Source organism: Protopterus annectens, chromosome 7.part0 (genome assembly GCF_019279795.1).
Source record: "Protopterus annectens isolate FY-2018-M chromosome 7.part0, PAN1.0, whole genome shotgun sequence".
In the NCBI taxonomy this organism is placed as follows: Eukaryota; Metazoa; Chordata; order Ceratodontiformes; family Protopteridae; genus Protopterus; species Protopterus annectens.
The window spans coordinates 1,712,179,064-1,712,205,598 of NC_056739.1; the positions used below are offsets into that span (position 1 = coordinate 1,712,179,064).

At 38.2% G+C, this 26,535-nt stretch overlaps 1 protein-coding gene across 3 annotated transcripts in view; it reads right to left on the minus strand.

The window, feature by feature from the left end:
• Positions 1–26,535, minus strand: part of LOC122807195 (caspase-8-like) — a 215,838-nt gene that overhangs the window by 34,930 nt on the left and 154,373 nt on the right. For all 3 annotated transcript variants that reach the window (XM_044078246.1, XM_044078245.1, XM_044078247.1), the window contains one exon: positions 16,596–16,707. In XM_044078246.1, coding sequence (XP_043934181.1) covers positions 16,596–16,707 — 112 coding nt within the window. The remainder of the gene's footprint in view (positions 1–16,595; positions 16,708–26,535) is intronic.

The window sequence follows — 26,535 nt, forward strand, 5'->3', positions numbered from 1 at the left end:
TTCAATTTGAATGTAATAGAAAAGTCTGAGTTGAAAAATCTTTGTAGTGACCCTAGCCTTGTCTTTAAACCAGCAGATAAGGGTGGGGGTATAGTTGCTATGGACACAACTTTCTATCGACAACTTATGCTGAATATGCTAAATGATGATAGAGCCTACAAAGCTATAGAGAAATCACGAGTAACATCAATTATACACTATGTCTCGGATACCCTATATGATATGTTAATGACTCGGTCCATTGACAAATCCCTTTATGATTTCCTGACAATAGATCTTCCCTTGATACCAATTATCAAAGGATTACCCAAGCTACATAAGGGTAAAGATCCACCTCCATTACGTCCCATCGTATCAGGTGACCATTGGGTAACACAAAATATATCACTATATATACAAACAAAACTGGGGCCATATGTTAAGAAAATACCAACTATACTATTAGATTCTTTCAGATTGTTGGATGATTTAAAACTAGATTTAGTGAAAGACAATATAAAACAAGATACCATGCTAGTAACATTGGACATTGAAAGTCTTTTCACGAATATTCCCAATGAATATGGCATAAACGCAATAAGAACTCATATGACAGAACTCAAGGTAGATAATACTGAAATTATGAATATATGCTGTATGTTAGATCTGGTTCTCAACAACAATATCTTTTTATATGAAGAACAGGTATATGCACAGACATGGGGGGTAGCCATGGGCACCCCCTGTGCCAATGCATATGCCAATCTTGTTGTTTTAGAATGGGAAAAGGAATTTATATTTAATGATCCCAGATTTAAATATGTCGTCTTATATAGACGTTTTATAGACGACATTATAATATTATGGAATGGTGATGAAGCCACCTTAAATTCCTTTACCACTTATATGAACAGCACTACTTCTTTTTTTCATTTTACTTGTGAGTCGTCTAAACTTACTGCTGATTTCCTGGACATTACTATTAAGAAAAATATCAAGTGTGAATTAATGACAACACTTTACAGAAAAGATTGTTGGAAGAATGGGATACTTCATTATAGTAGCTTACACCCACGTCATATCTTTAATAACATAGTAAGGAATCAATTTAATAGGATTCTGAAAATATGCAGTGATCGTTCAGATGCTTTGAAGCTAGTTAATACTCAGAAGGACTATTTTCTAGCTAGGGGCTATCCTATGAAATTAATAGATGACGTGTTGAATCCCATCATAGAAGATACCACCCCTCAGCAAATATCTTATAGATATAATGTAAAGAAAAATGTTTCCCACAAAATACAATATGATATTAAATATACTAGTGATGTCCAGTTCTTAACTAATATAGTGAAAAGCAATTGGAAAATCTTGCTGTCAGATAAGACAGTGTCAGAACTAATTAGTGACAAACCAGCATTCAGGTATATGAACTGCTTAAATTTGAAAAGATTATTATGTAAAGAAAAGCTTAATATTACATCCATTGATATCAGGTCTCAATTGAAAACAGGGACATTCCCTTGTGGAAAATGTTCGCTTTGTGGATATATTATTAAGAGAACTAACACCAACGCTCTAAGTGTTGAACTTAATACAAAATGTATGTTTTATGCAACCTGTACTACTAGAAATGTTATTTATTTAGCCACTTGCAATCTTTGTGATAGCTATTATGTGGGCCTGACTTCACGTAGACTTAGAGATCGGATTTATAACCACGTCTACGAGATAAGAAGGAATAGTAATACTAATGCACTGGCCATGCATTGTAATATCTACCCCAAGCATAGCTTTGCATTTCAGGTCCTACAAATAATAGATCCAAACAGAAGAGAAGGTGACCATATGAATACGTTGGAAACCTTCGAACTTAGATGGATCTTAAAATTAAAAGCCCATATACCACCAGGCTTGAATACAGTTGTTAATATTCGACCAGTTCTGTCAGGCCCTACTTGATTTCATTACATCGCTATCAATACATATATTTTTTATTGACTAAATGAAGTTAGCATCATAGTGGTAATACATTGAATAAAATTGTCTTTTATATGATTGTGTTGGTAAACCTGATGTATAAACATCATATTCTGGTTATATTCGCTATATTATTGTTCTGACTTTATCAGGTCCATCGCCTTTACCATTTAGTTTGATAGCCTCACTCTATATCTATATACACTTTTCATGCCGTATACAAAGATCTAGTTGTTATTTCTGACATCAAATATGACGTCATTATAACATGATTTTCTGTGATCATGCATAGTATAAATCATAATAATGGTTATGCATTGATATTGATTTGTCTTATATATCTCTATTTCCCTATATCTGAGTTATAGTAAAGTAGTGATTTAGTTGTCTTAACTTTATTTAGGGCTATTTTACACTGTTCCAAGGGAGAACACTTTTTAGAGATAGTTCTTTGTATAAATAAGATGAGCTGCTATATGTTCCGTATAATCAATTCTTAGAGGCACGCTATATCTCTATTGCGTACCAGTTAACCATACAACAGACAGAAGCTATTTGCTTATTATAGCTTCGCATGGCGGCACGTAGTATGATCGATGTGCGTCAGCCAATATATGAAAAAAACTGAACTATTTTATACTTTGCATTTTGGTTTTGTTTTAAGTTGCGCTTTTATGATCATGCACTTTATCAGAGTAAAATATAACATTCAGATAGTTTTCTGTGCAATTGAGACGCGCTGCTTCATGTTTTCATAAACTAATTTTTAGATACATGTAATGATTTATTGTGTACCTATTAAATATATAATTAGAAGGAAACTATTTGTTTTTGTTATTTTGTACTGTGACACGTAGTGTAACTACTGAGTACCAACCAATATATATAAGAACAAAGCTATATTTTTAGTATTTTGATTTGCTTTGTTGTCTTTATATTATAATGTTTTTTACAAAAGCAACATCCTGGTCTCACTACTTGCCATATATGGGCAGCATTTCCTCAATAATGGTGCTTTGGGTTATCTGTTTGCTAACCCCTAAATTACTTAATTGTACTTATTGCAGAATTAATTACTGACAACAAGTTTAGTGTGAGCTCTCTATATATGGGCATAGTTTCCTGTAAATACATGCACGAAAGTTTATTATTGTTATCAAGATGGTTATGTCGTTAATATTTGATGACAGCTTGCTTTTGAAGTTTATTTAATTATGAAATTATATTTATATACATTAACATTATCATGTTTTAGAAATTTTAATTGAGTCTCCTTTTTAAGTGATTTTCAGGTTATTACTTATAGCCGAACCTGACCGTTCGTGATACTGTGGTTGAGCTTTTATCAATTGAGCAATTTGGATATTCAACTATTACATTATTTGTTCTAATTGTATAATTGAAGAGTAATGCCTTAGTATAAAAATACCTTTTTAGTTTTTGTAATTTGTAACCTGAGGAAGCGCAATTTATATTGCGTGAAAGCGCTTGTTCTTTGTTCTACAAATAAATTTATCTTATTTTATTTTATTTCGTGGTGGTTTCTACATTTTTCCAGTTTTGACTCTTTGAACATGTAATATAAACCTGGCTGGCACTGCTAATTTATGAGTATGAGTGATTCTCTGAATCACTCAAGTGCACAAAGTCCTTTATTGCAGGCATTTCCAGTAGAAAGGACATGGTTAATTAGCATGGGCTGCTCCCCCAGAATGCCTCATTAGCATGTAACACAGCCATGGACATGGCACATCATCATAATGCTACAGACTATGTAGATTGTGATGGGCCTGTCTATGAATTGGAAAATAATACAGTCAGTGTTTCTCCACCCATGTTAGGGCTTACCACTGGATATTGGCCTTTCTGATAGTCTATCTTGATGTGACATAAACCTTTTTACGGAGGCAAACAAAATGGAAAAAATATTAAATATTACTGGTACTTGGAAGTGAGTTGAATAAACTTGGTCTAATTTGTTACACAGAACTCTTAAAAGACAACAACCCTTTCTGTTCCATTTTTGTGCTTCATTTGCTTAGCTGTGCAGACATATATAATCACCAATAAAGTTGCAGATTTGTGTCTCCTATTATCTATTTACAGTCCTGTTTTTCTCAGCTTCACCATTCACACTTTGTATTACTGCAGTTATAAAATATAAAAGTGTTTTTTGTGAGAAGTATATTTTGTTATGAAATATATGTAGTTGTACTACTTGAACTGACAACATGGAATGTAAAGGATTAACTTTAGGCACTCTGTGCATGCTCATATTTTTGCTAAAAATTAGCTCAGCATGCATTCTTGCTCATGAGTGTGAGCTGAAAACAAAAAGACTGGCACAATAACAAAGGATTAGTACAATGAAGCATCAAGGTATCTGGTTCTCCAATTCAGTTCCAGACAGGGTGCCTTCTTCATGGAGTTTGTTCTCCTTCTATCCATTTGGATGTTTTCATTGGGGGTTGGCTTTATTGGCCTGAAATTGTCCAGTAAAATGATGAAACAAGTCATGGGCATTCAGAATCGCTAATTAGCTGAAACACCTGATGTTCATAAAGATCATTTGCATATTCACTCAGTAGAAGTTCTAGCGTTGCTGGAGTTTTCATTTTGATTTTTACTGTTTGGTTTTCCAGTGATCTCACTCATTGTTTTAGTTCTTTGTATATCCCTAAAACATGAATTGAGTGAACTTAGGTTCTTCCAAATTACCATAGGTCTGCATGCTGAGAATGAGTGAGAATATTTGCACATATTGACAGACTGGCATCCTATCCAGAATTATTTTCTCTACCTGGTACCTAGTGGGTACTAGTAAAGTTTCTGGCTCCACAATAGTCCTGAATTGGAAAAAAATCAGGTATGGAAGAAGTAATGCCTGGATATGTGAATGAGAAAAAGCTGAACAAAAACATTTCTCTGTGCTAAATGTTGATTTGTATTAGTGGTGGTGAGCAGCAAACTTGTAGAGGGGAGGAAGCAGCACAGGAGAAAATTATGAGGCATCATAAAACATATAAGCCCTGGTATGAAGCCTTATTTTGAATAACAATAAGAATTCAAGAGGTGGGGTATCTGATGAAACAAAATCACAAACAGAAAACAAAAATTTGGAAAGTGAGAGAGTGGCCTTTGAAAACAAGCACTGATCATACATTTGGAGGGGGATGAGTAGTACTAAATAATTTAGGGAAAAACTTTGCAAGTACACATTTTACAAATCTCCATCAGCCAGTATGAGGTCTCATTATGTCATTTCACATCCAAAGTTGATTTTATAGTTCCAAATAATCCAACACACAGAATAGCAGTGAGGCAGCTGGGCTGTATAAGAACCATAAAACTTTTATTACATAAAATAAAAAACAGTAAGTGCTTTTGCTGTGAGCTTCTTCAAACCAGTAAAAGCAACTTAATCAAAGACATTCAAATATAATTAATCAACCAATAGAATTCGGAGAATCAGTTTCAAATGTAAGTCCAAAATTTAAAGGCATATAACATCCTTACATAAACTTGCCTCTATCATTGTAGCTAGGCTGTCATAAAATAGCAGCTTTTAACTACAAACTTATTATAAAACAGCCTTCTATAAATGTTAAAAATGTGTATAATAAGATCTTCATATAAATAAAAGCACCTAGCAATAAATATATCTAAACATAAGATATAATGACCTCTGAAATTTTTTTTTTAAAAATACATACTAATAAACAAAGTGAGACTAATCCTTAGTCATGTCTGTATACTTCTCAGTCTCCTAGATTTAAGTGTAGGTTTTAGGGATGCCCTCTCATTGTGGCCTCTACCCCTGTCTGCTCTCAGTCTGAGTATCCACTTGACCTCTCTACCTTCTGTCATGTTTCTAATGTCATCTTCTCGTAGGCTAGGTACATTAATATCTAGCAGCATAAACTTAAATGTATGATCATTTCCTTGCAATAAGGTATGCTTGGATAGGGCACTGTTACTAGAACATATTCTAGTACTATATAGGTGTTCCCTTATTCTATCTTTCAGCGCTCTATCCATTTTTCCTACATAGAATGAGTAACAAAGAATACACTCAGCTAAATAAACCACATGTGATGTTTCACAGGAGGCAGAGATGTTGAAATTAAAATTCTGGTCAGTGTCTGGATGCATAAAACTCCCACTACTATTAATAAAACAGCAGAACCGGCACTTACCACATGGATGAGTGTAGGGTCTAACCTCTAAGGATCGATCCAACTTGTTTGTTGGGTAGCAAAGTAGCCTCTTCAAGTTATGTTTATTCTTAGCTCTGAACCTTGGTTCAACACCCATAGTTTCGTTAACTACTGGGTCCACTGTTAAAATCCCCCAGCTTCTCCTGATAATGTCCAAAATATCATTACTGTCACTGGTAAAGAACATAGGTATAGTCATACCTCTCACTCCATCATTATTTTTAATATGGGCATCATGATCTTGAATGGCTGCATAGTATGGGGGTGCTGTACCTCCCCTTAAGCTATATAAATCTGAGAGCCCCTTCTCAATCTCATTGCTCCTATATCCTCTATCAGTACATTTTTTCTTCAAGTCCAATCATGCCCTGTCCTTTAATTATGTTCCTAAAAACTGTCCACAACAGTTGAACCAGTTGTTCAGGATTTTAGAACCTATGTGGACAGTCACTTAACTTTTGGCCAACATATTTCCATTATTGTACAAAAGCCCTTCTATATTGTACAGCTTATAAGCAAATGGAATGTGGCTAGATCTAGGGATGTCATTGCCCCCTTTAGTCAGCCCTCATTAGGCCAGTCATTGAATATAATGTCCTCTTTGGCATGTATCTGTGCAGACACCTGTTTCAGCTGGAATGCCCACAAAGATACCTGACAAAAAGGATACAAGGCCTAAACAACATGACCTACATAGACCAACTCAAAGCCTTGTCATTATACTTTTTATCCTGCAGACTGCTCAGAGGTGACCTGTGTCTGGCATACAAGGCATCCTCTCACCCAGTACTGATGTATTTACTGCACATCAGCAAGTGAAATATCATCAGAAATACTCAGTCTAGGGTTCTAAACCTCTTCTGCAACATCAACAGAATGTTCCCCCAAACTAGGTATAGCTCTGGAAAATACTCCCCATTCACATAAAACAAAGTTCATTCCTGTCCATATTTAAAAACAGCTTAACTCTATTGATGGATAACAGACAATTTATTCCAGGACTACACACTGTACTATTAATGGACAGAGGCAGCTCCTAAATGCTTTATCCCATACATGGGTCCTCTCAAATTATCTTTTCTTATTGTATGTATATTTTCATATGATCCCAGTAATTCTCATTAGTGGTAATATAGAACTATCAACCATGGGATGGTTAAGGCCAATCTATAACCACATGGGATAGGCTAGTTTGAGCACAAAAGGGAAATTGACTAGGCTTAAAATGGTTCAGAAGGGCAGCCAGCCTGGTGCTTACTTATGAGCCCATGAAAATTATCTTTACAACATAAATAATAACAATAATAATAATAATAATAAATTGTATGAGGGATCCAAGAAGGGGACAGCATGAAACGAAGAAGAGAACTATAATGAGAGGTGTGGAAGAGACCTGGAATGACCCAGCATGTAAGGGAGTAGTTTGGCTTAGAGCAAATGGGGGTTGCAGAAAATGTTGATGGAGCTGCAGGTAAGAGTATGAAAACTAGAGACTGCAGTGAATTATCTAGTAAGATGAAAAAGGAAAGAGTGGGGCCACTTAGGAAAAGGCAGTAGGACGCCAGGTGACAGGATGGGGCGTAAAAGGTATAGGACAGAAAAACAAGAGGACAAGAGAATATTGGCAGACACTGTCAGAATAGTGCAGGTAAGTGGTATGGCAGGCAGTAAGGTAAAAGCAGACAGTGAGAGATGTAACTATAAAACACAGAAGTAATGCCAAGGTGGAGTTATAGGCAGAGTCAGCACAGAAAAGTGACGGAGAGGAGAAAAATTCATAGTGGCTGTGCAAGTTTCAATGCCTTCAGGACAGCAGGAGGGAAGAGGGCAGTCAGGACTCTCAGCCAGATAGGATGGATAGAGGGTGGAAAGGACAGAACTTTGGAGATGGTCTGTAGGAAGAGCACAGGAGGATGAGAAAGGGATCATATGTGACACAGGGGGAAAAGCAACTAGCACAAGCAGAGGGGTTGTGATGATTTCACTTGAGGGGGGAAGGTCGCAGATGTGAAGGGGGGACATAAAATGAAGGAGGCAAGCGATAGTGCAGAAAGAGAGAGAGAGAAAGGCACTTTCACGACTGGACACTCAACAGGATTAAGATTCTTGGAAAAGGAGAAGGGGAGACCAGAATGTAGTGAAACTTGTCTGGATGCTTGGACTTAGTAAGATATGGGATAATACAACCAAGCTGGTGAAGATGGAGGGGTGGATATGTGTTTTAGTTAGTATATATAGGCATCAATCACCTGCTACAGATGAAACATAATGAGGTAACTGGTAGGATGATTCAGGTTACACACTGATGCCATGAGAGGGGGGATTCAGGTAGCATTTTCAGAACTCTTAGATGTGCTGAGGAAGGATAGGGTCAGGAGCATAAAGACTGGCCACAGCAGCTGACAATGGAAGAGCCCTTTGGGCTATCAGGAGGTTGGAGATAACTTACATAGAGACCAGCTGTTTACCAAGGACAGGCTCTATCTTAGCATAGAAAGGACACCAGTGCTCACAGCAGGGCTGAAAATGTATGTGTCCATGACTGATATGGAATGGGATTGAGGTGACTGAATCAGAAGGGATAAAGGTACTTGGCCAGTAGAAAAAAGGAAAATGACAGAGAACAGAACTGGAGTAGAAAAACAGTCTATGCTGAAATCAGTGTTGCAGGAGGGGAGTGGAGGGTGGGCATTGGTCATATAAAAAACATAGTCAATAATAAGAATGATGGGACATGGAGGTGCCTGGATATATGCTGTTCATGAATAAGATAAAGAAGTAAGGGAGGGGTGTTGGTAGGACTGTGACCTTTATAAAAGGCAGCATCAGATATGACTTCATATTGAAAGAACAGCAAAAACCTATTAAGGAGTAAAAAAAGAGAGAGCAGGGTCAGAAATTAGAACATAAAGTAAGTGTCTTGGCAGTTAGATTAGGAAAGGGGGGATGCTGGTGGGTCCATAAAGGGTGTTTCTACCCGTAGACACATCATAGGAGAGATACTGTAAGAAAAAAAAAATTGACAAAGAGGGTAATACTACTAGATGATCTGACAATGTCAGGATCAGACTTGGATATGCCATTCTCCAGAGAAAGTGCATAGGAACTTACTGAGATCTTGGACCTTTAGAAGATCAGCACACTGGTAAGGGACTGTACCACAAAGGAGGTAATTCTGAATGTGCTCTTAACTGTTATGGATGGGGTCAGGGGTGTCCAGTTGAAGTAGCCAACAGCTGACAGCTCTCACACTACTTATCTCATTTAAAGTGGCAAGGGAAGGGCATGATGGCAAACTGGATAGTATGGGATTTTAGGGAAGTGGATCATAATGAGATAGGTGAGAAAGTCAAAGGTAAATTAGGGAACTAGGGACAAAATGAGGTAGTAAACAAGTAATAGGTCAAGGATGCAGTACTCAGGGCTATGGATGAGGATCTGAAGAAGCTAAAAGCAAAAAGGGGAAAATGCCAGTGTTGCTACACAAGATGGTGAGGCTAGCAGTAAGGGAAAAAGACAAGCCACACAAGAGGTGGTAGGGAGGGGTGATGATGTAGAAGAGGCACAGAATGAAGGGTCTACAAAAAGGCAACAGAACAGATGAGGGCACCAAAAGGCTCAAGTTGAAAGAAAGTTGGCAAAAAGGATCTGGAGGAGGAACAATGTCTTTTTTTCAGTACGCAGCAGAAAGAAGGGAAAACAAAAGGGATAGACCTGGTCAGTCTGACCCTTAGGTATTTGAGAGATTAATCACAAAGAAACAACAGACAGAATCACTTATTGGCTAAAAAGCATAAACTAAAAAAAACTAAAATAAATCCTTAGGAATGAACAGGCCTCTTTACTAAATACTTTTGTCATTTATTGACTTCATTAGAGTAATAACAATTAAAATTGTCATATAGATAGACAGATAATAAAACAACAATCTCATGTTTAATCCAATGCCAATTACCTAACCAACAGAGACATCATAATAACCAACAGAGACATCATGAGTTGTCTTCTCTGCCTGGAAACAAACTACTCCGTATAAATAAAATAGTAATATAGTTTAAAAAAAAATATGTAGCAACTTAAAAGAAATGTGAAATCTGGATAAAATTCTCTTTATGCTTAACATTTCATTGTAAAGGTTTTAAAAAATTACATTTTTCTTCTGGATAATGTAGACTTAGATCCTAGTGGTGGGGATTACAGCACACATTTTGGTCAAAAAAAGAGATGGAATGGCAAATTAAGTAAAATGCAGGGATATATCCAGGTTTAAATGATACAATATCTGTAAAGTGCTTCTAGAATTTGAAGTCTTACATAAAGAGTGCACAATGACATAGTTGTTGGTTCATCAGTTCACTGGGCAGGTGATTTAAACATGTGATTGTTGTTTTGGATGTTTTTAATTGCTCTTATTACCATACCTCTCAATTGTACCTCATTATTTATTTATTTGACATTTGCTGACCGGGATAGTCCAACTGACCTTGTGCCCTCTTTCAGCAGAGGCCCAGGGAGAAAAGCTCCACAACACAAAATATACAATAGAATATTCACAGTACAAACTATGCAAGAAATAGATACACAGTGCAGGTTATACTAGTAAAATGAAAAAAATAATTAATAGTTTGCACATATTAAGCCAAAAAATATATAACAACACAAAAAAAGTTAATATAAAATAAGGTCAAATAGATGAACATAGTTGGTCAAGTAAGGGAAAAGAAGCAAATCAAATGTGAGGTGAGTATAGTGGAAGGTGGGTAAGAGCAGAATTAGAAAAGAAGGAGAAATGAAGGTGTATGTCTAGAAAGATAGTTATAGGAGTTAGTTTGGTGAGTTACAGTGTGAAGGGAAAATAAGAGTTGGAGGTAGAAGAAAGAAGAAGTGAAAGTGGAAGAAATCTAGGAGCAAGAGATTAGGAGGGGAAGGAGAGAAGTAGTTGATAGTTGAAACAGGAAAGACAAGGATGTCAAGTGGGATGATTGCAGTGACAGATCCAGGCACTTTTTAGGTAATTTCTAAGAGCTGTCCTGAAGTCATGAACATTGATAATACGTTTGAGGGCCATGGGAAGCTTATTCCAAGACAGAGCAGGAAGGTAGCTGTAGAGGTTTTGTCGTAAAGGTTTTTTGTCTTGTGAATCTGCAGGAGAAATTGTTCAGAGTTTCTGAGGGAGTGAGGTGGGTTACAGAGGGAGACAAGTGAGTTGTTGCTAGGGCAGGAGGATGGTTTATTTAGGATGGCGTGGATGATGAGAAGCTGTGTATATAAGAGTTTGTTCTTGAAACTCTAACCAGCTGAGAGTATGAAGTGCAAGACAGGCATAAGATTTTGGTGGCAGATTGGTTGTGTATCTGGCAACGTTGATGTATTTGGTTTCAAGTTTGGATAGAAGAGAGAGATGTAAGTTAGTAAGGATTTGAAAAGAATAGAAGAGGTTAGGAAGATAAGCCTGGGTAAGTGAGAATCTGGAGTTAGGGGTAAGGAATTTTTTGTTCCTATAAAGTAGGCCAGATTTTTGACTGGTTTTCTTTATACAGTGGTGTACATAGAGGTCAAATTTAAGTTGGTCATCAACAATTACTCCAAGGAGCTTAGTGTGGGGTTCAGAAGAGATAGGAGTGTTGTTAATGGAGGAGATGGTGAAAGAAGATTTAAGATGATAGAGAGATTTAAGTAGGAAAGGAGGAGTTTTGTCTTTTTAGGGTTGAGAATGAGGTGGTTGTTAGTAAGCCCAGTTTCAGTGAGATTGAAGGAGGTTTGAATTAGGGAGAGCAGGTCCGAGGGGTTGTCAGAAATAGTAATAATAATGGAGTCATCTGAGTACTGTATGAGGGAATGACTGAGGGCAGGATGTTTGCAGTTTATTTGTGAAAATGTTAAAAAGAAGAGGGCCAAGAATTGTGCTTTGTGGGATTCCCATTTTTATAGGGAGGAAGAGAAAAAAGGCTGAGAGCCATTTGACAGCTTGCACTCTCACCACAGTACCACCACTGCTTTCCTCTCCTTCACTAACTCCATCTCTGTTGCCAGAGACAATAATAAACCAGTCTCCTGCCTCTTCTTAGATGTCTCAAAACCAGTTGACACTGCCTCCCACTCCATCCTTCTCTCCAAACATTCTCAACTCAGTCTCTCCCCTTCTACTGTCTCATGGTTTTCCAGCTACCTCACTTACAGACAGCAAGTAGTGTTTGCATGTGGGAAGCTTTTTAGTTTTATGTTTGTTTTTGAATATGTAGTTTTAATTACATTATTGTAAGCAGTTAGAGTAAACTATGAATTAGAAATGAAATGGGATATAAATTAACTCAAAAGATATCTATAATTTATTGTCCACAGAGCACGCTATTAATGAAAGTGCAGAAGAAAAGAATTTAATGAAGTTAACAGAGTCTATGGGGCTAAAGAGAAAAAAGGATGAGTAAGTTTAAAATTATGCTAAAAACTGCAAGAAAAGAGAGATGGAGTATATCTGCAGTCCCGCATGTGTCCTTACATAGCAGAGGAGACGAGTAGAAGATATAGGGGTGCCAGAAAAGGATAAGGATGGGAAGAGAGTTTTTCGGTGATGTACAGCTGTTGTAGGTAAAGGGATTTAAATGAACTGTCTATTATTTATTTTACAAACAAACATTATGAGGAATGCTCCACATTTGGGGTCTTAAAAAGTTAATGTTCCTTGAAGTTCCACATTCAAAGGGTCTGTCACACATTCAGCGTAAGGAACTTCTGTAACTGATATCCATGGTAAATAGACCTGAATCACATCAATTCATTATAAGAACCTTTTATAAGTAAAGAAATTGCACATTTTAACCATCCTATGATCTTCGTTGTTGAAGTTTTTAGTAAGCTGTTAGCAAATGTTCCACGTTTTGTCTATCTGTTCCAAATTATGAAAGGAAGTGTTCCTCATTTTGGAGGTCGAAGGATGAGAGCTATGCTTATTACTCTGATGAAGTCAGCAGAGCTATGCTTATTACTCTGACGAAGTCAGCAAATTATGATTGCGCTTTGTAAACATATTTGTTCATTCCTATGGTTTTCTGTTAGAATGTAGGAGATCAAGAAAGTCTGGGAAAAGCATTGGTACTGAACTGATATTTCACTTCAGTCTTTATGATACAATTAAAGGGGGGGGTCCATGTTGGAAGGGAAGTGTGGAAGGGTGGTGAGGAGAGCAGTGGGATGCCAGGCGGCTCAAATGTGAGACGTTAATGATCAGTACTCTGTGATCACTAATGTGCAGTTCTTGTAAAGTACAGTAAATGGTTTAAGTTGTAGTACCTTAGGGAATTTCTCTTTGTCCTGAAGTACAGCAGTACAGCAATGTCAGAGGCATATAAGTAGCAGGAATGTGGTGGGCACAGGTCCCTACACTGGTGGCAGTGCAGGAAAAATGAAGACCCCCCCTCCTGATAAATTCCTTTTTAGTCATCTCTCACCTATGAAATTCACACAATAGATATTAGTCAGCTGCTTTTCATAGTCAAGGGTACAGGATTTTATTCTTTCCATCTCCATTTGCTTATTCATAGATTCATAGGTAGGTACTAGGCTATTGGCCCTAGGGCCTATATAAGCCTAGCCAAAAGGGTACCCTAGCTTTCGCCACCCAAGAAAATTATTTTCCTGTGCCCTTGTTGAGCAGAGCCACAGAAGTGATCCCTGGGGTGAATTTCCTATTTCCCATCCAATCGTCAAGATTGTTCTTGAAGAGTGCTAATGAGGAGCTCTGTTTGACATAGCTAGGTAGTCTGTTCCAGAGTATGGGAAGTCTCTGGGACAGGAATCTATCTCTCCAACATGTTCTGTTTATTGTGGTGACAAGGTTTTGGTCCCTACAGCGTGTAGCTCGGAAGGATTGGGATTTCTTTAAGTGGAGCATGTCCAACAGCTCTTGGTTTGACATAGTTTTGTATGTTATGCAGAGATTTCCTCTGAGTAGGTGATATGTGATGGAGTAAAGCCAGAGTTTTTTGAGATGGTCTGCATAGGGCATCTGTTTGGGGCCAGTAATCCTCTTTGTGAGGTATTTTTGTGACCTTTCCATTTGTTGTAGATGTCTTGTGAGGTACATACCAAAAGGGGCATTGTACTCTATAATGGGTCTAATGTGTGATGAGTAGAGGGGAACAATGACCTCTTTTTTTCTGGATGAGAAACTTTTTGTGATGAGGTGTGCCATGTAGAAGGATTTCCTGACCACTATGGTGATGTGATTATCAAAGGAGAGACTACTGACCACCCAAGGTCTCATCACACTTTTGGTGTTAAGTAGACTACCAGCTATGTGGTAGTTCATGGGTCCAGAGTTTTTACCAAAGGGGATGACAATGCACTTTTTGGCATTGAGCTTCAGGCCATGGCTTTGACACCAGGAATCTCTCAGTGAGGCCCTTTTATAGGATGTCCACATCATTAGGAGTTTCGATTATGGCTCCTAGTTTGCAGTCATCTGCAAACTTCATTAGCTAAAGACCTTCTGTGTTAGCCTGTACTTCAGAGAAGTAGATACTAAACAGGAGAGGACCCAGGACTGAACCCTGTGGTACTCCACTTGTCACTGGTCTGAAGTCGGATTTGGAGTCTGCTATTTTCACAGTGTGGGTTTTGTTCATGAGCCAGTTGGCAACCTATCTTGTGACATAGAGATTTATACCTAGTTTAGTGAGTTTATCTATAATTCCAGAGTGGGGGATGGTGTCGAAAGCCTTGGCGAGATCTAGATAGGCTGTGTGAACCACTTTACCCTCATCTATGGCTTTGGTGACTGCTTCAAAGAAGTTTATCAGGTTTAAGAGACATGATCTGCCTTTTACGAACCCGAACTGGGTGGGGTCCAGAGTTTGGAGATTACCAATGTCTTTGTTTATGAGTTCCATGACGATACGTTCCATGGCCTTGCAGACCAGGCTCGTCAGGATAATGGGGCAGTCGTTTCCAAGGTCCGTCATGGCTCCCCCTTTGTGGAGTGGGAGAACCGTCGTGGTGCGCCAGTCAGTGGGCATAAAGCCTGAGGTGAGGCAATGATTGAATATGGTACTTGGGTGGGGTGCCAGTTTATTGTGTAGTTCAAGTAGAACGCAGTCTGGGATATTGTCAGGTCCCATGGATGCTGTGTTCTTGGCTTTGGAGTGTGTGTTTTTTACCTGTGCAGCAGTGATTACAGGAACTTTGCATTCTTCCTGTATAGAGATGGGCCCTCTAGGGGGTGAGAGGGGGGTAAAGTTAGCACTGAAACTATCTGCCAGGATGTTGGCAATATCAGTTGGTTTTGTATATTTAGTGCCATTGTGCTGTAACTCAGAGCAGATCTGAGTGTTGCCATTGAGGTTCTTGACATAGCTATAGAATGCTTTGTGGTTGTCTTTAGAGTCAGTGTGGCAATTTTATTTTCATAACTAGCTTTGTAGGATTTTATGACGGATCTCAGCTTCTTACTGAGGTTGACCAGGGAGTTGTGGGACTCTAAGCAAGCCACTTGATTAGAGAGTGCTCCTGGGTCACCACTGAAAAGGGACATGTGTCCAGTGGGCTTACCTGGTTAAAAAATGTATGAACTAAGAAAAAAAAATCACAACTTAGTCTCACTTCTGTCATGCAGTCAAACAATACACATGCTCACGAAGGCCATTACTGAGACAAGCTCAGAGTCCCAATTACCCCAAAGCAAACTCTAGTTAAGTGACTTGATCAATGTCACAAAGTAGACAAAGCTGGCAAATGAAGGCTGGGGGAATCAAACCCTGTACCACAAGCAGTATATAGTTACACACACACACACACACACACACACACACACACACACACACACACACACACACACACATGCACATCCATCAGTGTGTGTCGTAGTCCTTACTGTTCCTGAATCATACTTTGTCTGCTCATACAGTTCAGGTGGCATAAACCAGTCTGGTGATATGTAACTTGACATAAGGAGCACCTACCTTAGCATATGGCCACACAGGATTCTTTAATATATCCAAAAAACAAAATAAATTCTCTTGGCTACTATGATGTTTTTATTCATGGGATCTGTCTATCCAGAAGATGGAGCGGAAGAGTGTCACCAGATTGCTAGATGACAGCAGCTTCAGATAGTCAAGTAGATCATTTTACACAAATGTTGAAAGCCATCTTTGTTACGTAATTTGTCACAAGCTACATTCCTGTTTTATATAAGTACTTGGATTCTGTTCTAGGAATCAGATGTTTGGAATAAATGTGTGGTCGGCTTCGGCACATTTTACATAGATATAGGTTGCATGCTTACCTGCTGCACGTCTGCTCCATTTTCATTTGTACAACATTCTTCATTAGGTAGTGAGTCTATAGCCATACCTACCATACCTGTGTTTCTATAACCACAGTGATCACTGAAAACATAAGAACTGTTGATTCAGAATGTACCCAGATCAGCCTCAGCTCCTCTTCTTATTTTGGTTTCATCGTGAAAGTTTCTGTTGTTAATGATAATACAGTATCCAAGGGGTCTGCTTCGCATTCTGTACACAGCATCCATCTGTTTAAAGACAGAATTCAAAGGAACTGGTTAATATGAAAAATCCTTCAAACTTTCCATTGTTTGCTACTGGGACTGCAACATAAGATTTATGGCTGATTTCTGAAAGCTGCAGCCTACCTCTACAGAATGCATATGGGAGTTTATGAGCTCTGGCAGTTAAACTTCATATCAATGGACATAGATATGCGGTTGAAGCATTTCTCCCCAGGCCTTCACTGAAAATTGGCTCTGTGGGTATTCAGTGACATTACCTGAATTCTGCATGCTTCGACCTATGACACCACATCTGTTGTAGTCCCCTGGCTCCATCAAGGTGTATATATGACATCTGCCTATAGAAGGCAAAGTCCCAACCTCCTCAGCTAGTCTTTTATTTCCACTTCCTTGGACAGGACATTTGCCTACAGCAGACAAAGTTTAAGCCACCTCTGCTCTTCTCAGGAATAACATTTGCTTCTAGGAGATAAAATCCCACCCACTTTGGTCGGTCTGCTGCTCCTGCCTCCTCAGGTCTATAAGTGACAATGTCCTGCCAGTCCTGGAGATTCCTCTAACAACTCATGCTTACTCATGAATTGCAGAATGCAACAGTTAGCATCTCAGTTCATGCATCATTAATATTAATGTCAGAACTCTGTACTGTCAATATACTATGTTTATATTATGACAGCAGTAACATAGCTTTTTACTAAAAAACAGAGAGACTCTGCAGGCAACACTTTCCTGATGAGGACTCTTTCTCCTGTGCCTACAATCATTTCTAATGAAGTTCCTTTGAGCATCCTCAGATCATACCACTTGCTAGTCTCCTTGAAAATGTATTATGACTTAGCATCCCTCTACCAATGAATGAATATGATTTGTCCATACAGTGTTAGTACAAGCCCATATATGTGTTGCTACCTAAAGTTATGTGGTATACTTAAACTGTATATCTAAAAAAAGATGCTCCTTCTTTTAGGTCTATATAAAAATAATTGCATTTGTTTTGGTGCTTTCAATCTAGGGCTGTCTCATCTTACTGTATCCTAAACTACTTTCTCATCAACTCTTAATATAATTTGAAAAGAACGCATATCATTTTTTGTTTTCCATGCTACTTGTTCAGTGACTTGTCTCTGTGCATTTATGGCTTTACCAAAGTGCTATCAAATGACCTTTTATTCTTACTAAATACACACACACACACACACACACACACACACACACACACATATATATATATATATATATATATATATATATATATATATATATATATACATGCACACACACATATATGTGGAAACACTTTATAATCTTGAAATACTGAAATGTCGAATTTCAGCATCTCAAGACTATAAAGTCAAAGTTTTGAAATAGCAAAAGTGCATAATCGCGAATTAGAATATCTCAAATTTGCAGTTATGGCTTTACGCTACGTAATGTCAGGGGTTGTATGTGGATAGTGTGCAGTGCTGTGTGTGGATTTAGGTGTAATGTCAGGTAAGTGAGTGTTTTGTAAGGGTTTTGGGTGGGAGTTTGAGTGTATGTGTGTGTGTGTGTGTGTGTGTGTGTGTGTGTGTGTGTGTGTGTGTGTATGTGTGAGAGAGTTTGCTTTTGTTTGCTGTTTGTGCAATCTCGGAGTTAGTATATATAAGTATGGGGTTGGGGGGGCTTGCCCCCTTGCTTATTTGTGATGCATGTTTGTGGGTGTGTGATGTTTTGTTTGTTTATTTTGTGGTGTGGGTTTTGTGGTGTATGTGTGGTCTGGTGTGTGCTGTGAGTTCGGTGTTTTAAATTTTGCAGTTTTGGGGGTTTTGGTGTGTGGATTCGATTTCATGGTCTTGAAAAACTGAAATTGAAGATTTCAGTCTTTTGAGATTATGAAATGAATATATATATATATATATATATATATATATATATATATATATATATATATATATATAGCATTATGCATTTGAGAAACTGATGTCAAGAAATGTACCTCAAATTTACCTCAAAAGCAAAGCTCACAAGGTGAATCTTAACATTCATTTTGAAGCAACAATATATCTATATATTCATAGATTCATAGTGTCATAGGTATGTACTAGACAAATAATCTGCAGACCATTATAGGCCTAGTCAAACCCCCCTATTCTAAAGTTCTGTCCATCCACAAGGAGGGAAGACGACATATGTAGTTGCAGAATTTGATGCTGCCCATCCGGTTATCTAGCTTCACCCAGAAAGTGGCAAGGGTTTTACTCTGCTTCACATCTACTTGTTTCAGAAGTGAGGAACTCATTGGGATATAAATCTGCCACTCTAAAGCATCTTACTTGTTGTCAGTCTAGACCTCCCCATCACATTTTGGTTTACTGTCCTTGTTCTAACCTTCTTTTGAGTCCTTCCACCTCTCTGTTTTTTTTTCTTGAGCTGTTAAGTCAGTACACTATACTTGTGCCCTGGGCACCCACAGCATGCTTCCTATATCTTACCTATTTTGATATGAATACTCTCCTAATTTCTCTTGTCCTTCATTACATTAATTACCCTGGTAACCTTTCGTCATATCTTCATAACAAGCTTAATAACCTTATTCATGTATGGGAATTAGAACTGAACACAACACTATAGCTGTGACCTAAGTAGGAATCGATACAGAAGTAATATAAGCTTGTTGCTCTTGGATTCTGTTCCTCTGAGGATAGACTCAGAATCAATTGGCCTTTAGTACAGCTTTCCTGTATTGTCCATAGTTTATTTCTTCTATTAGTCATTTTTAGCATCATTTCTATGTTTTAGCATCCCACCTTCAGATTATTAGAGCCCAAGTTAGGTACATGACACTTCCTTGGCTTAAATCTCAAATATCACTTATTAGCCCATTCTGCATGTTTCCATTTGAAGATTTGCTTCCTCATCCTCCACTGCCCTTCTGTCCTAATACCATATGTAAAAAGGTCTATCCTGTTTCTCAATGCCCCTTGAGATGTCCTAGTTCCAAACCCTGTGGAATCTCACTAACCACATGCCATTCTTTTGAGAGGGTCCCTCAACCTGCTACTGTTTCCTACCTACCTCCAAAACAGCCTTTATCCATTTAGTCAAATTCTCATCAACTTCAAGTTCCTTCAGTTTATCTATAAGTCTTCTGCAAGGAACTGTGCCAAACGCTTTACTGATGCCAAGGGGTGGGTTTGGCATAACGTTTAAGATCTTCACCTCATAGATACAAGGTACAGGGTTTGATTCTGACTTTGTATTATTGGCTAAGCTTAAAATGGCCCTTCAGGGAAGATAGCCTAGTATTCACCTATGAACCTATGAATATCATGGCCCAGGCAACCCCACTTTGATTAACTACTTGGGTGTGAGAGGCAATGGCAGAGGGGGACAGGCATGTCCATCATTGGGGGTGGGGATCATGTGCATGGATCACACAAAACTGGTTTGATTTCCCTGGCAAACACTGAGGAAATGGCTGTGTGATGCTTTCTGAGGGAGAGAGTGGCAGTTTGCTTATGTCAGCTCTTTGAGGAAGGGGCAAGGCTAATCCTTGCATGTCCCATCTACACTATACACTCATGAGGTACAGGAAAGCAACAAACACTGCAATGACAGTAGTATAAAATGGACCTGGGTGGTTTGAGTCCTTTGACCCCAAACCTTAATTGGAGTCAGTCTGGAAGAGGCTAGAAGGGGTAGGTAGACCCAGCGACTGAGAAGGGGCACCATGGTCCACTAATTGTCAGTGCATGTGGGAGACAAATACATTTAAAAAATATGGTTTTCTTTGTCAAGTTCTGGCATAAGCTATTCATAAAACTGAATAAGGTGGGACCAATATTACCTTTTGTTCTAAAAACCCATGTTGAAGCCAACCGACCATTCTCTTAACATTTACTTGATGACTTTCCCTGCTACGGAGATCGTAAATAGGGTCTGTACTTTCCTAGGTCATTTCTGTCTCCACCCTTCTGAAGTTGCATTTATTTCATTAAGCATTAAGTCAATAAACCTGATTTCATGAATACTGCAATTACCAACAATTACTTTAGTTTTGAGATGACTTTATTGACATCCATGTCTTGAACATATAACACGGTGGTTATGATAAAAAAATCTACCATAATCCTCTGCAATGAGGACCATGAATTGTGGAATACATACCACAACATGGCTACTTTTAACCATGAACTGTACAGCAAGGAGCTTAATGTGTTTGTTTATAACCATAAGCTGCACAGTTTAGACCATAATATGGTTACTTATGACCACCAAGCTGCACAGTGTAGGCCATAACGTGGTTATTTATGATCATATGCCGCACAGTGTAGACCATAATATGGTTATTTATGATCATGAACTGTGCAATGTGGGTCATAACATGGTTGGAGTGCACACAGCATTGTTATTACATTCAGATATCAGTTAAATGGCATCCTGGTTCAGCACTACTGTAGCACAATACCTGACCTTAACAACACTTAAAAAGGTGCTTAACAATTGTTATGCACCTCTTATGCAGTTAACAATGCATTTGGTGCTATACTAATGCTGAACTATGATGTTATTCAACCAATATCTGAGCATTAATAAGAGCAGCAAAACATGAAATTGGTTAATTTCAACTCCATTTCCGTCTGTCTACAGTACACTCACTAAACATGTATTTGGGATCCAGTTACTTCCCCTTGCACACAGAATACATAAAAATATACTGCAGCACTCAAATGCATTACTGCCTTTCAAAGTTGCCCAAAACTTCTTGTTTTTTTTATTTCATTCTTCTGTGACTACTAGTACATAGAGCAGACAAATCTCCATGGACTGCAAAGAACTATGATCAGCTGTCCAACTGTAACTTAAAATTATGTGTTCCCAAAATGGGTGCCAAGATTTCTTAGCATCCATGTGTTGAACATAAATTTAATTTATGATTATAGGTCCAATCATATTCCTCTACATTTATTACCGTGAATTGCACAGTATATACCATAACATAACTATTCTGCAAAGGAATAGAAGGTCAAGAAAGGTCAGATCTTTCCAGGTTCAAAAGAACAGACACAGACCACTATGAGGGAGGAAGAGACCAAGTACAGAGCGAAGACTGACAGTTTGGCCATATAACTGAAGGTCTTAAAGCCGTTGATCTTTTCAGTTAGGAATCTCTGAGGTATCTCAAGCTGACTGATACGCTTAAACAGATACATGTCAAACAGGGATTTTATTCAGTCATGTGTCTGATGAGAGAAGAGTAAAGAGGGGTTGAGATTTAACTTTGTATCTAAAGGAGATGTCTTTGGAAATTACATTAGACATTTAGAAGGCTTTCTGCCCTACTACTACTACAGAGACACCAAAACTAAGTTATTACCAACAAGAGTACTTAGAGCCCTTAGCAACAGTATCTAGTGGGGGGGGGGCCTATATGGTTTGATTGGAAGTGTGTTGTTTATCAAAATGAGCTACAGTGCATTTTTCAAGTTTGAGACTGCTACCATTGCACTGATTGTTAACATAGACTATACTATGCTGGAGCAGCACTGCGTCACTGAAAGATCGAATAAGAACACCCAATTTAAAGTCATCTACAAACTTAAGTAATCAAAAATTAGGAGCATAAAGATCTGAGAAATAGATGCTAAATAGGACAGGAGCCAACACCAAGCCCTGCTGTACACCACTGGTAGCTTATTTGTTTTCAGATGTTGCATTTGTGACTCTAACCAGATGGGATCTGTCAGACAACCAGTAATGGCTCCATATTTCCTTCCTTAGTGGGACACAATAGGAGAACAGCAGCTATTTGGTGGGGCAAGCAGGATATTTGAAAAACAAAAAATAAATAAATAAAAATAATAATAATAACACAACAACAGAGCATATCATGCATGGTAACGATTCACAATCCATTGTTAAACATGAAAGACCATTTCCTTAATTTCTCTATGAAAAGAATAAATGTCACAGTCTAATAACTTATTTATATGTTTTATATATCATTGCCATATACAGAACACAGAGAAAACTACATTTGTCATGTTCAAGGATTATAGTTTGCATGAAGTAGTAATGTGCTACAGTGTAACAAATCAAGTCATAGCTAAAGTCCAACAACACCGGAGAATGGCACAAAAACAACTGTACTTCAGTAAAAAGAAAAAAAAAGCATCTCAACACAAATCCAAGAACTTCAAGTTGTACCTGAACTTATTTCAAATGTCACAGCAAAAACATCAACAGCCATTTGCTAAACAAAATGCTCATGCTAAGTCAATTTTTAATGTAAGAGTAACAGTAAACTTCTCTTCCCTTGAAACTCTCATATATAGAAAATGCATCTGGCAACCCATTAAACTACAGGAGATCTGCTGGGATTCAGAGTCAAATGGTTTGTAATGAAGCACTAATTAAAGGGAATTAGAAGGGTGCAGAAATTCAAATGACAAATGTGTACTGCATGTGCTAACAGCCGTTAAGGACATACACACCAGAATATGGCATTAGCACAGTATGCCAACAGAGAATACATAAAAAGCTCTACTTGTATCAAGATTGTATCACCCCAGATGTGTTTGGAATCCACAATCTCTCACTTAGGAGGCCAGTGCCTTATTGATTAGGCCACTGGGCAGCCCACTGGACACGTGTTTCTTGTCTGCTGAAGTGAATTGGTCAGAGTCACACAAGACAAATGAAGGCAGAGGGAATCAAACCCTGTACTGCAGTGAGCAGTTCATTAACAGCTCATAGCATTACTTGTGCACTATGTGCAGACAAACCATTGTTGCGCAAACATGGTGCATTTTACACCAGCATGTCTGCAAAAAAAAAAAAAAACAAGCTAAATTAAAAATGTATTCATAGTTAAAATAGTAACATTAAAATCATAGACTTCATACTTGTGCAATTTATTCACTGCTAAACAATAAACATAATGTTAATGTTAAACAAAACAAGGAAACATAGGATCACATGCAAAGTACATGGCTCATATAGGTGATGTTCCTGTTTACTACAACTCGTTCCTTCCTTTACACCACAACTACTCTAGGATGCAAGAAGTACTAAGCACAGATGCACATGTTTCATGTAACGTGGAACATTTTTATCTCTCTGTAGCCAGAAGTCTTGCACTACACTCTTGTTATTTCACCAGTGTTGTTCAGCTTCCAAATTACAGATGGCTACCTACTGTGTTCAGAGGTAACTGCCTCATTTCCACAGAAATTATGGGCAGGGCAATAACAAGTTTGTGGGATGGGTATGAGTCATCAAGTACCTATTACAGCCACTGAGTTACCCTCTACTGACACTTGCCATTAGGATAGAGGTTCCTTTTCAGGCTGATTTTTTTAGTTTGACCTCAGCTGTTTGATTGATGAAGGTGTGGGACTGCTGATATAAAAGCAATACGCGGGGGGCTAAAATGCCAAGGTAACATCAAAGAGTACGGCTTCCTATTCTTCTTCCTTATATAAAGTCTCACTGTGCAACGACACCTGCGCATCCAACCAACTCTATGGGCATTTATGTATATATACACAGTGACCACTCTAGTCTCTTTTTGTATGGTGGTTCAGTTTCAGTTTAAGGAAGATGCTGCCAATAAAACTTCACATCATGAAATGAAGCCTTGGGTTTGATTCCCTTACTCTGCATTTGATTATTCTGCAAGACTACATGAGCAACTCATTTAACCAGACAGTGCTCTCAGGCTGGCTCTGAAAGGGACAATTCGACTTAGTGGCCTTACCCTGTTAAGAAATTAAAAAGAATATGCTTCATGCCCAGAATGCTACCAAACCTTCCACTTTAGAGAGAAAGATGCCTTCCCTCATTTCCCCATTAGCTTGTCAATAACTTTAACTGTGGCACTACAGTTTTGGTGGAATACTATCCCTGTGCTTTGGATTAGTTTTCACTTTTATTTAAGCAGCATTTAATATGGTGGCAGTGTAGTCTATTTGCTAGAAAAATAATTGTAAATAGTGGCCAGCACACACAGGCACGATTCTCGAATTATCAAGTGCTTAGCTACCCAGTTATAAATTGCTCCTGAAATGTGAGGCATGTCAAAGAGTTCAGATATTCACTCATATATCACATAGTAATCATATGGCAGTGATGAGATCTAAATCATCTGGTTGTCTGATCTGTGTTTTTGTCCCAGTTCATGTTGGTGCTCACTGATTGCTAGAGATAACACTTCCACTTGTCTATATCCTCAAAGACCACCAGTAAATCCTCCTCCTAAAAACTGCTGAGTCAGCAAATAGTTTAACTAACATGGCCTCTCTTTACACATGATGCCTGGTACAGGGGACATAATTGAGATGAACCAGTAATTGTTGAATATTTCTAAATGAATTATCGCTCCATTCACTCACAGTTACTCTAGCACCACCCCTGCAGATAACCAGTTAGTTATTCATCATACAACATATAGATTGATATTCCAATTTACAAGTCTGTCAATACCTAGAAAGGTCTTGCCAAAGGCTAGATATGTTGACAGTAGTGCGTAACCACTACTCACAACACTGATCATTTGTTTCAATTGGTGGCTTTGAAACTGCCTGCCCCTCTTGTAAATTTGCACTTGGATACTCCTCCTGGGCCCATCTCATTTGCTCACTCAAAAAAAAAAAAAAATCTGCTTTTACTGTATTTATGTTTCTTCCTACTTTATTTTGCTTTTGCGTCATCTTAAAAGTACTCAATTGTATTTATTACTGCTTGGTGTAACTCACTCTAAACCTTTTAGTTTAAGCACTTGGGCTTCAGACCAGTTGTTTTACATTAAGAAGGTTTGTGCTCTGCACTGTAGTGACAGGACAGGTAGCTTACGTCCTTCTAAGTTGGGAACTGCTGATTGAGGGCTCAGTGTCTGTTATTCTAAAAGTGTATTAGTTCTGGTTTAAGCACTTGGGCTTCAGGCCAGTTATTTTACATTAAGAAGGTTCATGGTCTGCACTCTTGTGGGAGGAGAGGCTGGACTCTGCCCTTCTGAGCTGGGAATTTCTGTTTAAAGGCTTATAGTGCCTGCATATTTGAACTGTTTCTTACTAAATTGGTACACCTTGTTTGCTGTAGCATAGACTAGATCCAGGCCTGCTGAATCTAGCTTTGTTTGTATAACTTGAGCAGTAATCCAGGCATTCTTTAAAGTATTCAATTGTATTTATTACTGCTTGGTAGTAACTTGAATAAAGTGTAGCTATCATTCTAAGTCTTTTGGATTAAGCACTTGGGCTCAGACCAGTTGTTTTACATTAGGAAGGTTTGTGGCCTGCACTGTGGTGGCAGGACAAGTAGCTTACATCCTTCTAAGTTGGGAACTGCTGATTGAGGGCTCAGTGTCTGTTATTCTAAAGTGTATTAGTTCTGGTTTAAGCACTTGGGCTTCAGGCCAGTTATTTTACATTAAGAAGGTTCGTGGTCTGCACTCTTGTGGGAGGAGAGGCTGGATTCTGCCCTTCTGAGCTGGGAATTTCTGGTTAAAGGCTTATAGTGCCTGCATATTTGAACTGTTTCTTACTGAAATTGGTACACCTTGTTTGCTGTAGCATACACTAGATCCAGGCCTGCTGAATCTAGCTTTGTTTGTATGCTTGTTTGCTTGTTATTTCCCTGAAACGCTAATTCCACCTAAAACATGGCTTTTCAGCACTTCTGTGGATCCCTATTGACATCTACATCGCTTACTGTACTTATTTCCTTGTTTCACTTGAAAGAAAGTTACTGTTTGTCATTTTTGCATTTAAGTTACCTGTAACACAGTGCATTTAAGTTACCTGGCACTTGCTCACTAAAGCAATTATATAAGTCAGCACTAAAAAATTAAAA